The sequence below is a fragment of the Temnothorax americanus genome, unplaced genomic scaffold (assembly GCF_048541705.1).
Source record: "Temnothorax americanus isolate GAGA-0224 unplaced genomic scaffold, ASM4854170v1 Scaffold15, whole genome shotgun sequence".
Classification (NCBI taxonomy): Eukaryota; Metazoa; Arthropoda; class Insecta; order Hymenoptera; family Formicidae; genus Temnothorax; species Temnothorax americanus.
Window position 1 is genome coordinate 463,172 of NW_027509286.1, and position 16,256 is coordinate 479,427.

A 16,256-nucleotide genomic window follows, 5' to 3' on the forward strand; every position below is an offset into this window, starting at 1 on the left:
GCGCGCCGCGCCGTTTGCTACATTTACGCGTCTATCGAGTATCAAATCTTGCGTGTCTCGCTCGTCAGGAGGGACGGCTGGCTGTTCTTCAAAAGCGCACCCGCGAGATTTTGTATAAAAGATACGCGGAGTATAAAATCGCAAGGACGAACACACGCAAAAGATCGACACGTAAATTTTACGACGTTGTTTACGGCGATCCGTGTGATTTATTTGAAAAAACGCGAACGGATCCATTATGCATAATCACGTGGCGCGTATAATTAACGATGGCGACGCGGACCAAACGCGCGATACTCGTATCGCTGTAATTAACCGCGAGCGATTTCACGCTAATTGCAAACAACGGAGTGCGATTAATCGTTCGGATCGTTATCGGTTTATTTCCGTCACGCCTCGTGTATTACCTCTCTGTCGCTCTCGCGAATCTTCGAGCTGTCACCCATTGCCGCGTCGTCCTGCGTGAAAAATCTCTTGTCGCGGTATTTGAACACGCTAAAATTAATGAGGCGTTTCCAACACATTATGCGTCATTAAGTATATGATACCGCGCGGAAAAGTTTCGTATCTTGACGGTAAATATTAGCGATAGCAAAGTCTCGGTGAAAATTATCTCAAATAGCACGCGACGATTGAGAATGTGTATCGTTTTCGCGTTTTATACGGCATAAATTATATTCAAAGTGATTATTAAGCAGGGGCGATTGATCAATAAGAAAAGGAGCACTATGATAAAAAAGATGCACAAGGGATTTATCTGCGAAACTCGTCCGGAGCAGGTTGATAATTATTGAAGTATCGATTAAATGCTCCGTTCGCCTTGATTGATCAGCATTTATATCGTGGGTACATCTACCTTGTCGGTTCCCTACAATTTTAAACCGGGTGCCCCATCCTCCAAAGAGTCCATCGCGGGCTTTTAAGCTGTAATGCGCCTGTTTTCGTTCCTGCTAATAGCGCCGTTAAGAGAGCGAAATGTTAATTATATTACTCATAATCGCCAACGCGAGATTACCTGCTGATCTTTTCTCTTTTAATTTTCGTCGTACACGCGCCGCGGTCGAAGGAGTTGTGGTCGTGATTTACGATTAGTTCTACAATCGTTGTTGTAGGAGCGATCGCTCGAGATTTCTAATTATAAATTCATAAGTACGACGAGAACGATCGTATCGCGCAGCGCGACACGAGGGACGATCTCGTCGATGGAAATCGCGAGGGGCGAAACGGAGAGTTTTGCCGGCGCGGCGTGCCATGCCGCGCGTGTGTCGTCCGGCGGTTTCTCAATGCTCGCTCGACGTTCGCTCAAATTCGCGCTCGCGCCTCACGACGATGGTAAACGTCGGCGGGGATACACGCGCGGTTGCGGAGTTCACCGAGCCTTTAAAGAATCGCGGGCCGCGCGTATTTTTTTGTGCGACCACCGCGATTTAACTGGATGTCGTTACTACGTTGTCGGGCATTGTTGTCGGTCCCCGGGCCCCGGACTCCGGGCCCCGTTCATCGGTTTACCCTCGCTCTCTCATCTCCGCGTGGAGCGGAGTCGCCCTCTCCTCTCTCTCTCTCTCTCTCTCTCTCTCTCTCTCTCTCTCTCTCTCTCTCTCTCTCTCTCTCTCTCTCTCTCTCTCTCTCTGCTCCGCTCCCTTCTCTTCTCTCACGCCGCGCATCCCGCGTTCGCTCACCCGCCGATCTCCGATCCTATATTTATTGTATCGAAGAGACCAGAGCCGCCGCATTCCACGCGCATGCGCCGCCCGTAATGAGCGGTCTCCCGTCTCCTGTCTGTCTTTCCGTCCGTCTGTCCAGGGGACCGGTCGACCGGTCGCCTTCCATGCCCCCTACTCGTCCCTTCTCGAGAGGTCCCCCTTCGTGTCCCTCTTCCTTCTCCGCCACCGCCGCGCCGCTTCTGTCCGCTATTCTTCGCTCCCGCTTGGCTCCCTCGCTATTCCATCTCGTCACTGTCGACCGGGACGTTGGTCCATATCCAGATACACGCGGGGACCAAGTTGCACTTTTCCTCGCGAAATTTATTTCGCATTGGCATGACTGATTTTTCCTCTTTCTTTTCCTCCTTTTTCTTTTTTTTTCATCCGCCCGATCGAGGTAACGTTAACGACGATATAAAAGAAAGACGATATTGTTGCGCTTACCCGGATAGTTATAATAGCGTGGCACTATTAAACCGGAGCACAAAAAGTGAAACCGCATTTTGCATCGCCTTAACCGGTAACTGGATCAGCCAGAAGACGTCGACACATTTAGTTCTCTCTCGCAATTACACGGACAAGTACCTTACGCAAAAACGTTTCTTATCGAATCCTCGCCCGACTTCCCGTTTGGAGAAATCAGTGTCTATCGATCGCGAAAATTGTGTTCTCTATTTCTTTTCAGCGCTTAGGACAAACCTTGAAAATAATTTCTCGTTTGCGAGAAAGAAACGACGGGAGAAGGATTAAGGCGATGAAACGTTGAAATAAGGTGTATACGTGTAAAGTAATGTTTCGCGGAATCTATCGCGAAACAACGACGACGACGACGACGACGACGAGAAAGAAGCTCCCCGGGAGCACGGAAAGAAGGATGAAGTAGCGAAGGGGGGGACAGACGCGCTCGAAGTAGACGAGGCTGATGTTTTATGCCAAATTATAAACGATACTATCCCGTACGCCACCTCGTAGAGACCAGTCTTCGTTCCACTGCCATTTTCGGAAAACCGCATTTTACACCGGCTTAGCCGACAAAAAGCGTGTATAATTGCGTACAATGCGGCGGACAGCCCGACAAAAATCCGAGCATCGTTTAATAGCGCGCGCGCGCGCTCGCGCGAACTTTGGAATCAACTGGCGCGACAGTGACCGAAAAACCAAGCGATGCGCGCGATGGTCCGTGATTCTAATGCCGCGGCTAAAACCAACGCGTGAAAAACAGGGCGGATTTACTCCTGGCGATCGGGTGCTGGACTCTGCGATCGGGGGTACCTAGAGACGTACACCGCACGGCGGAATGCTTTGAGCGGATCCGATACCTATTAAGATCGTAGAAAAGGGATCTGCCTCGAAGTTGCCTAGTCAGGACGGATCCTTCCCGTCGATTCGCCACGCATTTTTAGCGCCAGCGATACAAAACGCTCCGAGTTAGTCGCGCCGCATACCTAGCTATACGCGTCCGATACATCGAATTACATCACCGACGATGAAACTCTCATCGGGAATAGGGAATCATGGGACGCGTCGTGATAACGTCATGAAAAATAAGTCACACCGAGAGGATACATCCGATTCGATTCGAACAGTCCATCTCATCCGCGATCCATCTCAACCGAGACTCGAGTGAATCCGCTGACAGAAAGAACCGAGCTGAGCTGATAGGAAAGGAATAGAGAAAAGGCGTGCGAAGAGCAGAGCGTGCAGAGAACGCGAACGATCGTCGACACGCACGCCTGTACTTTGTGGTCACCCGTGGGGCTCTCCCCATTCAACCGGTGGCTCGACTCGCCCACTCGTTCGTTCATTCATACGCGGGGAACGCTATTTGAATCGATAAGCAAAACTCGGAAGCGTGTCTTCCCGCTACCTCCACCGCTTAAATCCGTTCTTGACCTCCGGAGCGGCGAAATCTTCGCTCCTCTCCATTGCGCTCCTCGCCAGTCGCGATGTAAACGCTCCCAGCTAACCTAATATTAATAACAATAACTATACTATCGTAATGAATAACAACGCTAATGAGGATATCGTCCGCGCTCGCTTGGTATGCTTTTGCCATGTCGTTGCAGATTTGACGACGTTTACACACACGGCAGTTTATAATCCAGTTTTATAACTACCGTATATTATCTGATTCAAATTTTTTCTTCTTATCACGATCACTTAAATATAAGCCTATTTTATATTCTAAACATTTGAATTAATCTCTTTTGACATCTATATATATATATATATATATATATATATATATATATGTAGTTTAAGTATCAAAAGAATTAAATGATCATTATGATGAAAAGAAAAATTTTGGAACGGATATTAATAGTTATTAAACTGGATTACAAATCGTCGTGTAAACGTAGTCTTTGAAGCAAGATACGACGTGAAAAGTGCTTTATCCCGTAAAATGTAAATTTTTTTTACAACTGAATGTCTAAATCTAAATTCGTTTTTATTCGCGCAAGATGGAGAAAGCGACGATCCGTCGTAAGGGTATAATCCCATTAGGCTTTAATCGATGATCCCCTCCACAGTTGAACGCAACGTTAGGGTCGACTGAGGGATAAGGTTGCGGCGTTGAAAATAGATACACAAGCTACCGCGGAGATACGGCGTTTTATTGGCGTCGCGGGGTTCCAGATCTCACAATCGGTCAAATGAAGACAGAGCGCTGGCAGCTCCGCTCCGGCCCGACAGTGTTGAAATCTCAACTTATCAGAGATCGGAGTCTTGTTTATAGGAATACATATTTATTCTCTACAGCTTTTATTTATGTCTATTCGGATTTGTTTATATCTGCCGATAAGTGTCTGTAAAGAATTTTAAATGACTAATCGATAACGTGTGTGATCTATTCGAAATATGATTTCCGCTCGTGCTGGCCTTCTCCATCAACTATATACTATTTTTCTTCCCCATAATTTGCGCAAATAATATTGCTCTCTTCGACAAATGGTAGAAAAGTTTGTTAATCCTCTTGCCTGCCTGAAAAATGTCATTGCGTTACATTGGCGAGAAGGCACGCGCAGCGAAGATCACCGACTGGTGGGGATGACGTTTCGGGGATGATGGGGGTGGAACCCTCGAAGAGCACGAGGGCCAACACGCGCCGATGACACTTACGCACACGTTCTCAAGATCGGCCGTCGCGCGGGTGTTCCTTCGCCACTTTCGTTACGTTTACGCCGTTTTCATACCGAAGTTGTTTTGCAAATTGCGTCACGAATACAGGAACGCCGTTTTTACTCGCACGTTATAATCGCGATCGCGTTGAATATCGGAAAATTTGATTATCGTAATTTGTGACCGATAACGCGTTGCGTTAGGCACGTAGTTGCCTATTCATTGTTTCACCGCATTGTGTTCAAGAGACTCGATTTATAGACTTTAACGATACGCGAATGTGCCATGGACGAGAGCGAACAGCGTGTACAGAGATTTCAGAGCAGTGCGTAAAATGCAGAGATGATTCATGGCAGCTAGAGCGCGAAAGCGATGCAGATATACAAGTTCGATTTCCGCGACGTAAAAATTTCAAAGAATCACGCCTGTTCCGTTAGAGACGCCTGTCGAGGAGAAGCCTCAGGAATCCGCTTAGTACGCGCGAAATGTGGCAATCGGCAAACCATATATGCGCGACCACGTATAACCATCCCGCGTTTATGCAGCTGCGGATGAACAGTAACGAATTTCACTCGTGGTTTCATTCTAGGAAACCGTCCATGGACGACGTCGGAAATCCTACCTCCGTCAACGCACGGTGAGTACTCTCTCAGTCCCGATTCGCGTTCTACGAAATCTCGCGCGAATTTATTATACGCACGCCTCTCTTTCTTATCTTGGGTAGTGTACCTAAGAACGGGGAACAGGTCTGATTTGCGTTCTTGCGTACACGCAGAACTATGATCTTAATATATCTACTATTTACCACGGTCAATAATATATTTTATAACGAAGATTTCTCATTTATATATCAAACCGATGTGCGTAGGGATCTTTAAAGGCGCGTCAGTTGCGCGCCTCCCATAAATGGCAAAATACGAACGCGGCGAAGAACCTTCGCGTCGGGCGTGTAACGTTCTTTCGGCACTACGGGCGATTACATTTTGACGATGTTACAAGCGCTCGTAACGTTCGTTAATACCGACATCCTCCCACCCTACCGAATGTCCGAAGTGGCGGAGCGATTTTCGTAGGTAAAACCTTCCCGGGTAAATCTTATCGACTACGATCTACCCTTCGTCCTCCATCGAGAGCGGCCTATCTGCCGCCGTAACAATTGAACCCGTAATAGAATCACATTTATTCTTATTACCCGACGAGGTCAACCGACCAGCGAAACTTCGAAACCTTCTCCTCGCGCTCCCGTCCGACTTCGGATCGGCTTTCCTAAGCCATTCCACGACCTACGTTATTTTTCCCCCGAGCTCTCCGCGTCGTTTTCTCACCATCCTACGCCGCGTTTTCACGGTCCACTTTTGTTTATCCCTGCGGTTTCGGCGCGATCCCAAAGCGAAACAATCAACTCCGTCTCATCCCGAACGAAAAGAGCGGAGCGTTCCCCGATATATTGTATATTGCAAAATAAATACGAATGCCATTAACCCGAAACGGAAAAGAAAAACTACCGCGACATGCATCATCCGAGATAATGCGGCGGCGAGATATAATCAACGCCGCGGTGTTTCGTTAGCCAACGTATCCGACGTATTTAATATGTATAACCGTGACTCACGCACACCACCCACCTACGTCGCGCGAAGAATCTGCCACTTTGTATCTTGCTCCCCATCTCGTGATGTACCTTGGAAGTTAAACTGCAAGGCCATCAAAGTCTTTAACCGGGTTATGGAGATGCCGCTTTCGAGATAAATCGCAGAGTTTTTGCATAAAAATTCTTCCGACTGAACTTTGCGAATTCTCTCTCTCTCTCTCTCTCTCTCTCTCTCTCGCTTCTTTTACATTATTTTTGTGTCAGATAAATTAAAAATATTAACGTAATCTGATTTGTAAGTTACGAAACATACAAAACTAGTCTCGCTTCAGTTTACGTATAAAATGTAAAATATTAAAAGGCCGAAATAACGAATCGTCGCTGAGGCAGTGATGATAAAAGACGGTGGGCGTTACGAGGTGCATCGTCACCGGTATAACCGACGCCCGAGGCGACAACCTTGCGAGATGCGTTCTCTCGAGCCACCGTGCCGCGCAGCATCCGACGAGTGCGCAAATACAGAAATTTCGCGAGAACGAAGGAGGCAATCTCCGCACGTTACTGCGCGATATAGCGTTTCTTCGTGGCTCGTTTCTACGACACCCTTATCGTTCCTCTCTTAAATCGCTGTCGCATCAGATCCGCAGCAAAATCTCGCGAATCAGCAATCGCGATTTCGTCTCTTTCGTGGAAGAGTTCGACGAGCGGTCGAGCCTGTCGCGAGCGCACGAGCGTTAGCAACGAGCGAGACTCTTTCTGTACCACCATTAATATTAATGCATTCCGCCGTATTCTCGGCCGTATTGTACTCGCGTCGACGACGACGACGCGACCGCCGCGCGTCCAACAATATCGCTCTCGCGTTTCTGTGACACTGCGCACCGCGCCCGTCTCTCTTTAGCGCACGCCGACGCGACCGGAGCGCGGCCGGAACGGAACGGAGTTTTGTCCGCCGGAGCTGAATATTCACGTACGTCGGCCAATAAATAAAACTCAAAGGAGGAAAGAGCGAAACAACGGGCGAGCCGCATTTTTCCCTCCGCTCGCGCTCCGCTTTTCTTACCTAGCTCGTTGCCCCGTTTGGTTTCTCTCCCTCCCGAGAGTCCTCCCGAGAGACCTCCGGAGAGAGCGCGCATTGTCGCACGGTTTCCTCCCGTCTTACGAAACGCGCCGGACAATGCGCGTTTCTATAACGCTTTTGCCTCCGCTCGTTACAGCCGATGCAGCGTTACCGGAATCTGTCGCTCTTGCTTCGCCGTCGCACCGCCGCGCGCGCCGCGGACAAGGCGCTATTAACTCGATCTCGATGAGTGAAAGTTTATGCCGCGCTATTTATATTTTCTACGCATACTCTAATTTCGCTCGCATTAAAGCACAAATGCTTTTATGCTCGTTGCATCAATTGTACGATACCGAGTTCGAAATGTATTGGCGATTTGAGTCGTACACGTGTATTTCTCTCGCGCGGAAAAAGCGGGGATTCGTTAGATTTCGGTTATTTATTTGAAGAATATGAAAAACGCGCGCGGTATCTCTCATGAATGTGCGTAGGAAGGAAGATTTAGAGAAGAGATACACTCGGGGAGTCATAAGTATAGCCGCAGGGGGTGCCTGCTTCTCGCAAAATATCCCTCTCTCCCTGTCGGTCGATGCAAAGAAAGGATTACGCGAATATTTTGGATAAGATATATCTATCATCGTGAATTATTACGTCGTACGTTAGAAAGTTGCCGAAGACCTATTATGTTTTGCGGATTTAACGGTCAAAAAGTTCTTCTCCCTTTTCCTCTCAGAAAACTGCACGCACGTACGATGGACGTATTTCGACTCGAAAGAGATGCATTTTTATCCGTAAATAAAATATTACGCACACGCGCACGCGACGTTATAGTTAGGAACGTAAACGAAAAGATGCACGCAGCCTCTCTCTCTCTCTCTCTCTCTCTTTCTTTTTCTCAACTCTTCCGGTTTGGCGGACGAGGATGTTGAGGGATGTACGATCGACCGCGGCATCGGTACGGAAACAGGTTGGTCGAGTTTTAAGCAGTCCGAAGACGTATCGCAAATTAGAAGAACGTGCGTCCGGCGAGTACACGTGGCGCCTGTGCCGCGACGTCGAATTTCTGCACACGGCCCGCGTGCAGAATCCCTGATAAGTCAGCGCGCGGCTAGACAGAAGTCTCGCGCGCGCACCCGCGCGTATATTCGCATGCGGCCTGCTCGCGGTGGAGACGTATAGCGACGTCACGGATACGTGGGATTCCTCTCGAGCAGCTGGATCACGTGCCCCGGCGGAACGTGAGGCTAACTTAAATGCGAATCAGGAACTGCAACGCGCGCCACGCCGCGCCGTCGTGCCGCATCCCTGCCGTCGCGGATTTTGCACGCCGATCTCGATTGTTTTTCACGTCTTCGTCCTTGCCACCCGTCCTATCACTGTCCGATTCACTTGGGCGGAAACTTGAGTCATCGAAATCGAACGACATTTGACTCAACGCCGCGTCGCGGCGTCGCGACGGAGAAACAAATCTCGCGCTGCCGTGATTTTGCGCGTGCGAATCTCGATATTGCTCTTAAAATTTCCATACGGTGCAGATCTATACGAACGTAATTCATTTATAATTACGTTCGCCACGCATACCGTGTCCCATATACAGTTATTTTGACGATTGTCCGCGACGTCGAATTCAAGTAACGCCTATTTTCTTGCAACGAAATACCGCGCGCGCACGGAGTCTAAATGTTGCGGACGAAAAGTTTCTCGATACACAAAACCAAGGGAGTAACAATAGGTATTTTCATTAGTCGAGTGGTTCGGTCCAACGGTAGATATTTGATTCGCTTTTTATCGCACGGCTTCGCATTCCGGTCCGCGTCGGTCGCTTCGTCGAACAGGATCGGAAAAACGGCCGCGACGCTGACTTCTCGATCGTAATGTCGGAAGAAACCTCCGCTTAGAAGTAAATAGCATTGCGAATACACTCCGAATGATGCTTTATTTATTCCGGAATTTCGTTTCGCGCGCTCGCAAGAAAGCGCCCGATGTCCCGCCGCCCGCCACCGCTATCGAAATAATATCTCGGGGTACTTACTTTCTCGAGAGAAGAGTAAAACGTTCGAGCTTATACCTATACCTAACTCTCGTACGCGTTTTGAATTCGCCTCGTAAACTGAGCGCGGCCGATGTCTTATCTAATCTCAATATAATTGCGAGAGCGCGCGTCATATAAAATGGCTTATTATACCGTATAGAAAAGTTGATTCGGGGACCATAATACGGGGGTCTGGAAATTAGCCCTCGCCCGCGTCTACCTATCTACAATGGCGATGATTATGTCTACTTATAGGTATAACTACCTACGTGCGCCAAACTACCCGTCTACCGTCTCTGAAATAATCTTCGCGGTCCTGCCTTCGTCTCGCCCCCCTTCTCGCCCGATGAGCTTGTCGAAACTAGTTTATGAAACGAGTTCGGAACCAATGACCTCTCCTTCGCGTAGTTGTACACGATACCACGGTATAGTGACGAAGCTTGTTTATGTGTTACAGATTTGAGGAGAGACACTACGCTTTCGAAAGGTACGCTCAACTTCACTCAAAATGCATGCCGCTTTGTTTTCCCCTATACGTTCGCGGTTCACTTTTCTTCTCAAACCCCTGCGTGAAAGTCCGCTATAGCTCCCCGTTCGGACTTCGGATCTGTGCCGAAAAAAGGCGCGGCCTTTTAAGGTATATCCTGATATAACGACGAATGGTCTAACGTTTATTAGCAACGATGCATTCTTCCACACACATGTATGCACCGAGTTCTCAAAAGACCGAACGGTTATTTAAAAGCGAAGCGTTACCGCAAAATATTTATAAGCGTCGTCTGATTGCGAGCGCAACGCGCAGTCCGCGCGACGATTCTCTCACAGTTATACATAATACATACGTGTTATTGTCGCGTATGCGCCCTATAATAACGACTTTTCGCGCGGCGGGCAAACTATCGACCGAACGTCGTGTGTTCGGTGACGAAACGCGATTATGTAAAAACTATATGAGTGGATGAGCGCGCGCCGAATTGCAAAGCAGCAGTTTTCGGGGCTGTCGAATGTGCGCGCTTTGGCGCTCGTTCTATTATAATGCACGGCCCGGCCGTGCTTTTGTTTTACGTACGTGATTGCCGAGCCGCTCGCGTTCTCGCGCCTTATGTGGATCGCGAGAGGCTTTAAACCCCGGGACGTTTATCGCGGCTAGGAAGGCGGGCCCGACGATCGTTCGCGCCTTCGAGGGACTCGAAAGGGACTCGTCGCGTCCGAAACTTTGTACCTTTTCTTTTCGCACGTTTAGCTTTACATATTGCTCTTTTGATCATCGCGCGCGAATCGCGATTACAGCCGATCGCGTTTTATTGGCACGCGCCCGAGCTTCCTTATTACGACAGAATAAAGTATAGGAATGCAACTTATGGAGCGTCAAGGAGGGTACGAGCGATATAGAGTTCAATGCTCGATTCAGCTCGGCACAATTCCACCCGAGCCCCATATACGACCGTCTTAAAAGGCGTTTTAAATCGGCGTGTCGTGAAAGAATCCCATAGAGATGCGGCGTATAAAGGCATTCCACCGTCAACCCTCCTACCCTTTTTTTCCCTCCTCTCTCATCAACGTTCGGGCGCATCGATCTATCTCGTTGGAACATTTTCCTCGTCCGGCTCATTGCGTATATTTCCCGTAGCGCGTATTATTCGTCTCTGAATAATTTATGTATTATTTTCCCGTCATCAGCGATCTCGACGATACATAATTTACGTTTCGCGTCCTGATTCATTCGCCGCAAGCGTCGCGACGGCGTTCGCCCGGCTTCTCCGAAAATTTGCGATTCCATCAGAGCGCGCGTACCCGACGTATCCGCGCGAAACGTTCTTAATAATAAAAACGAAAAAGCATATATTTGAGGATTGCCGCGACGAGCGCGGGCTCTCTCCTACTCATTTATTCCATAAATCTGACGATAAATAACCGACATATTGGGGCGTTCGCGTGGCTCCGGATCCCGCGGCATGCTTATCGTATCCCCACAAATGCGCCGGAACGCATTTAAAATGTATTGAACTGTCACGGAGCAGTGGTTTTCCGGATTTTTACATTTTTCATCGGCGCCCGGGTGCAGGGCGCCCGCTTGGATTAGTGAGTTATCGTTGTTCTAAGTGCGTCGGTCAAAGGGAGCGAACGCCCCAAGTTCTGGCGCGGTAATCCTGACCATAACGGCTCGCACCCCACAAAAGCTCCATCCTCCCTTTCTTCTTTCGTCTTCTCCCCGCCCCCACCCCGAACCCCGTGCCAAATAGCCGCCACTTGCCGATGAGTTCGTTGAATTTCGCAGTCGAATATAATTTTCATGATTTTTGTAACAAATAAGTAGTGACAACGATTGCGCGCTCTCTCTCTCTCTCTATCGAAAAATTCGTTTGATATCACAAGCACGAAGGTGCTTTGTAACAACCTTCTTCGAGAATACTTATGAAAGAATCGCCGAAACGATTGACAAAGAAAAAACGCGGGCACATACACGATCGCTATTATAGAGCATATAGGGACGTAGACCAATTTGACGTTAGAGACGGAGCAGTATGTCGCGGTGAACTCGACGGATATTGACCTCATTTTCATAGATATACATTTGCACGGCATTTATAGCGACATTTTCGCACGCGGGAAAAAACTTTTCCTATATACGCACGCATACACACGGTTCCCTATTATTTTCAAAAGATTGAAAGAGGTTTATGTAATGCGAACATATCTGATCTGTGTGAATTTAAATTTGATTTTTTCAGATATAAAAATCAAATAATATTGCGTAAAGTTTACGGATTCAGATAATTACATTTACACTCGCAACGATTTCTCATTTGTTATCGATTCTTACAGTTGAGACGATATCGATTTTTATTGTTGAGATTATTTCTCATCTTTTGGTTTCTCAAATATTACAGCAATAATCTATTACTCATTACAAGTTCACAAATATCAATCGATAAAATTATCATTAAATATGAATAAATAGGCCATGAAAGATTAAGCTAGAATTGACACATTATAAAAATAAATATAATTATCGCAATTATTAGCGTACACGTGCAATAATCTTCAGCATGTTTTTATCAAATATAATTTACTTGGAATGTGCTACACGATCGTGATTCGCGTTAATATTTGCACTAATTTGCTTAAATTTGCACTAATCTACCTTAGCCCATTCATTTCAAGGCAATGGATCTACGAGATATTGCATCATTTATCTGTATTATATTCACGCACAGATCCTTTACCTTAATTCAAAATAATTTCAGACTCACCGATATGACGTGCAACAGCGGATCGTATTGTCGTCACTACGTCGATCTGTAAAATACAAAACCGAAATTATAGCAGCGCCCAAAACAATTAATATTAACCCTGCGGAGGTCGCGATGCTAAAATCGGAAGATCGCATGTGTTTGAGACAAGCATGCGCGTTCATAAAATCACACTCTAAGTTTTCTGATTAAGAACGTACAAAGCGAAATAAAAACGTTTCGACTCTGACTCGTTTACACACGTTGTATGAAATATTCTTAAAACGGCAACGGCAGATCAATTTTATTCGGTTAACGTATCTTACGTTTTTCTACGTTTTAAGAAAGTTTTCCACGCATCTGTCCAATCGATCGCGACTTCCCGAGGGCTAGAAAAAAATTATTCTTTTCTACATTCACATATATCTTATAAAATTATTAAGCAAAATAATTATATAGTTTACAAAATGTTTTCTCTCTATTTTTAAATTTTTATAAAATCTTACAAGGAAATATCTATTTATCTAATCGTTACTAGTCAATCATCCAAATAAACGGAAACAAACGGGACTGACTATGCAGCCAATAAGTAATTTATAGATAACGAATTAAACACTTACCCGTTGGTTGCTCCGCCGTCACCCGATGCCTCCCGAGCCCAGCGATCGAGCCCTCCTCTCAGCTTCCTTGCCCAACGCGATATTCGCGAATCAATCTGAACGGCACTCCAGACAACCGTAATAAATGATCGACTTCTCGCACATATATCGTATCTGAGCATCGTCTACGATCATCGCGAGAAGTGATTATCTTGCGTAAATGTCGCAGCGGAATGGTATATTAACTTTCGTCGCCTATCGCCATTTCTTTGAGCGAACGAACTGCGCGAAGTTGACTTCGCGAGGTAATCTCTCCGAGCCGAGACGCTCGCGAGCAGTTGATCGAGCAAGTGGCAGTAATTAAACGAATCGACGGTAAGCTCGGCAGTCCCCCACTTGTCGGTATCAGCTCCGAAAGGATAACAGAGCGCACTCGGTGAACAAACGATAGCGCGGTGGGCGACCTTGTGCTATACGGCACTCCGTATACGACGCGAGAACCCGAGGCGGAGGGCGGAGCGTGACGTAAAGAATGAACTTAGCCGATATACCTGTATCGTTTGAATAATTTTGACGCCGAGGACGATCGCCGTACACTTGGCGTCCACCAGCGCCCAGCGCCCACTCCCGCTCCCGCGGATTCGTTAGCGCCACGCTGAAGCTAACCGTACAGAGACGATCGAGGAGTCGCTTGAGCTGGCTTGAGCAGCGTGATGAAGATGTCGCTACTTGGGGCGGCATGCGGCATGATTATCGAAATTATTAATCGCGCGGCGCGCGGCACACAAGTAACGACATCTCTCTCTCAAAGGCTTCTCGAGCGAGAGCATCCGCCATCCTCAACTCAACTCTCAACTTCAGGGGCTCGATCGATTCTTGAATCAACGTTCAACGTGCAACGTTTCTTTAAAGCCCGGTCTACATAGGCGGCAGTTCGTAAAACGCAAGACACACGCACAGTCTACGTGTCAATCTAACCTCTACGTGTAGACTGTGCGTGTATCCACTGTCCACGTGTGTCTTGCGTCTTGCGTTTTGCCGGTGCCGGTTTTGCGAACCGCGGTCCAAGTACGTAGACCGGGCTTAAGAGTAGAATTTTCGCTTGGCATACGTTCCTCTTGCAAATAAATTTAAGAATCGAGCCCCAGGTAGCTTCAGTGCCAACGAACCCGCGGAATCGGGCGCAGTAAAAGTGTAGGATAGAACCTGCTCGTCGGAATTATTCGACACGAAAATACCGGTAACCGGAATATCTCGGCGTACGTCTACCGTCCTTCCGGACGCGATAGCGCCGTTAGCGCCAGCCGCCAGCGGACGAGTACTAGAGAGGTAATCGCGAGACGCGATTATATTCCGCGATCCTCTACGATTATCGATTCGCTCCGTTGTCGCCTTGTCGCTCGCGCTCGCGGGATGCGGATTATCTCTCGGAGCATGCTTCACGCGGCTCGTTCGCGAAGACGTTCACCGTTCGCGTCGTGGCAACGCATATAGCGATGTCAACGACGGAAGTTGAAAGTGTTGAAACTTCGCGCTTCGCTGTGAGATTTACGGCAAGACAATCGGTTCCCCGCGACCGTCGTCAACGATGCTTCTTATTATTGTTGGACACGAACGTCGGGCTTTGCGTCTTTCGTCGATTTGAATATCGGAGCTGCAACGCATTTCGCCGGACGCGACGCTGGATCGACGCATTTCGCATACGGTTAACGTCTCGGGAGTGCCGTTGAAAGTGCTACGCGATTGTCGCGATTCTTTCAACGAATAGCACGCGCGCGATTGTAATTAGCCGACTTAGTTTTCGCGAGTGTTGAGCAACGATGGAAGCTGAGAGTAGGAGGGGGCTTGGGAGGCACGAGGTGAGCAGCGTATTGTTGTTTTATTTGTTATTTGCCGACTCAATTGTTCGTATCTGTTCGACGCGCCAACAATTATTTTTTGAAAAATTCATTACCGTGGATGCTGCTTCAATTTCGATAAATATATGTATTTTGCAGATCTACATAGTTTACAACTCCGCCGTTGCGCATCGTGTGCTGGTGAGTGATAAATTATACTTTATTTTAATTAGTGGAATGTATCTATATGAGAGATTATAGATAGAGATGTGCGTAAAATATATATAATTTTATATAATTTTACAAAATTATGTATATTGAGAATAGTATAGAAAATATGTAATATCTCCTAGATTTATTGCCTGAAATGGATGGGCTAGATTAATTGGTTTGAATTTTGAAGCCTGATATTTGTCGTCGATTTCGTTGTCAATTTGTTCGCGTACGTTTAAACGTAAAAAAAATTAAATGTCTGTTCGAAACACGACAGAACACGACGGGAAAAATTTACTAATATATAAATTAAATCTGACTTTATTAATATATAAATTAAATGTATTTAACTTTATCTTCCCCTTTTTTTAATTTTCATTTAAATAAAATTCAAGGTTTGCATTTGGCCTCCTTACATCTTTCTAGGGGGAGATTAAATAGTATACACAGAATAATACAAAGAGACAACTCGGATTTTTCAATACGCCTGTGTGTCATTTGCGAAAATAAAAGAAAATATTTCACGATTATCTAGTGTATTTTAAATAATTTATTTTATAAAAACACAATGTGTGATTATTGATCGCATCTATTTTTATAACGCATCAGTTTACTCTTAATCCTTCACAGTCTATCCATTCATATTTATTGATATATGAATTAAATTTGCGAACTTGTAACGTCAACCGATCGTGTGCGTGATACTTGAGAAATCAAAGGCCAAATTCACGAGCAGTAAAAATCGATATCGTTTCAGCTATGATAACGAATGACAGATAAATGCGTGTGTATAGTTGTATAGCGAAAATGCAAACTTACGCGATAGTATTCTAATTTAATAACTCGAAAGCTGCGATATAAAGTATT

The 16,256-nt window shown here is 46.6% G+C and overlaps 1 protein-coding gene and 1 long non-coding RNA gene across 6 annotated transcripts in view; one reads left to right on the forward strand and one right to left on the reverse strand.

The window, feature by feature from the left end:
- The window catches only part of LOC143895264 (uncharacterized), a 34,540-nt gene extending 19,897 nt beyond the window's left edge, over positions 1-14,643 (reverse strand). Inside the window, exons 1-3 of one of the 2 annotated variants that reach the window (XR_013256263.1) lie at positions 14,545-14,643; positions 13,360-13,889; positions 12,761-12,806 (exon numbers count right to left, since the gene is read on the reverse strand). This is a non-coding gene — a long non-coding RNA (uncharacterized LOC143895264). Of the gene's footprint in view, positions 1-12,760; positions 12,807-13,359; positions 13,995-14,544 lie in introns of those variants that run through there. The other variant, XR_013256262.1, reaches the window with a different exon arrangement.
- LOC143895260 (protein trachealess-like) overlaps positions 1-16,256 on the forward strand; it is an 80,561-nt gene that overhangs the window by 18,435 nt on the left and 45,870 nt on the right. Inside the window, exons 3-4 of one of the 4 annotated variants that reach the window (XM_077402282.1) lie at positions 5,413-5,460; positions 9,964-9,993. In XM_077402282.1, coding sequence (XP_077258408.1) covers positions 5,413-5,460; positions 9,964-9,993 — 78 coding nt within the window. Of the gene's footprint in view, positions 1-5,412; positions 5,461-9,963; positions 9,994-14,636; positions 15,198-15,335; positions 15,378-16,256 lie in introns of those variants that run through there. The other 3 variants (XM_077402287.1, XM_077402283.1, XM_077402284.1) reach the window with 3 other exon arrangements.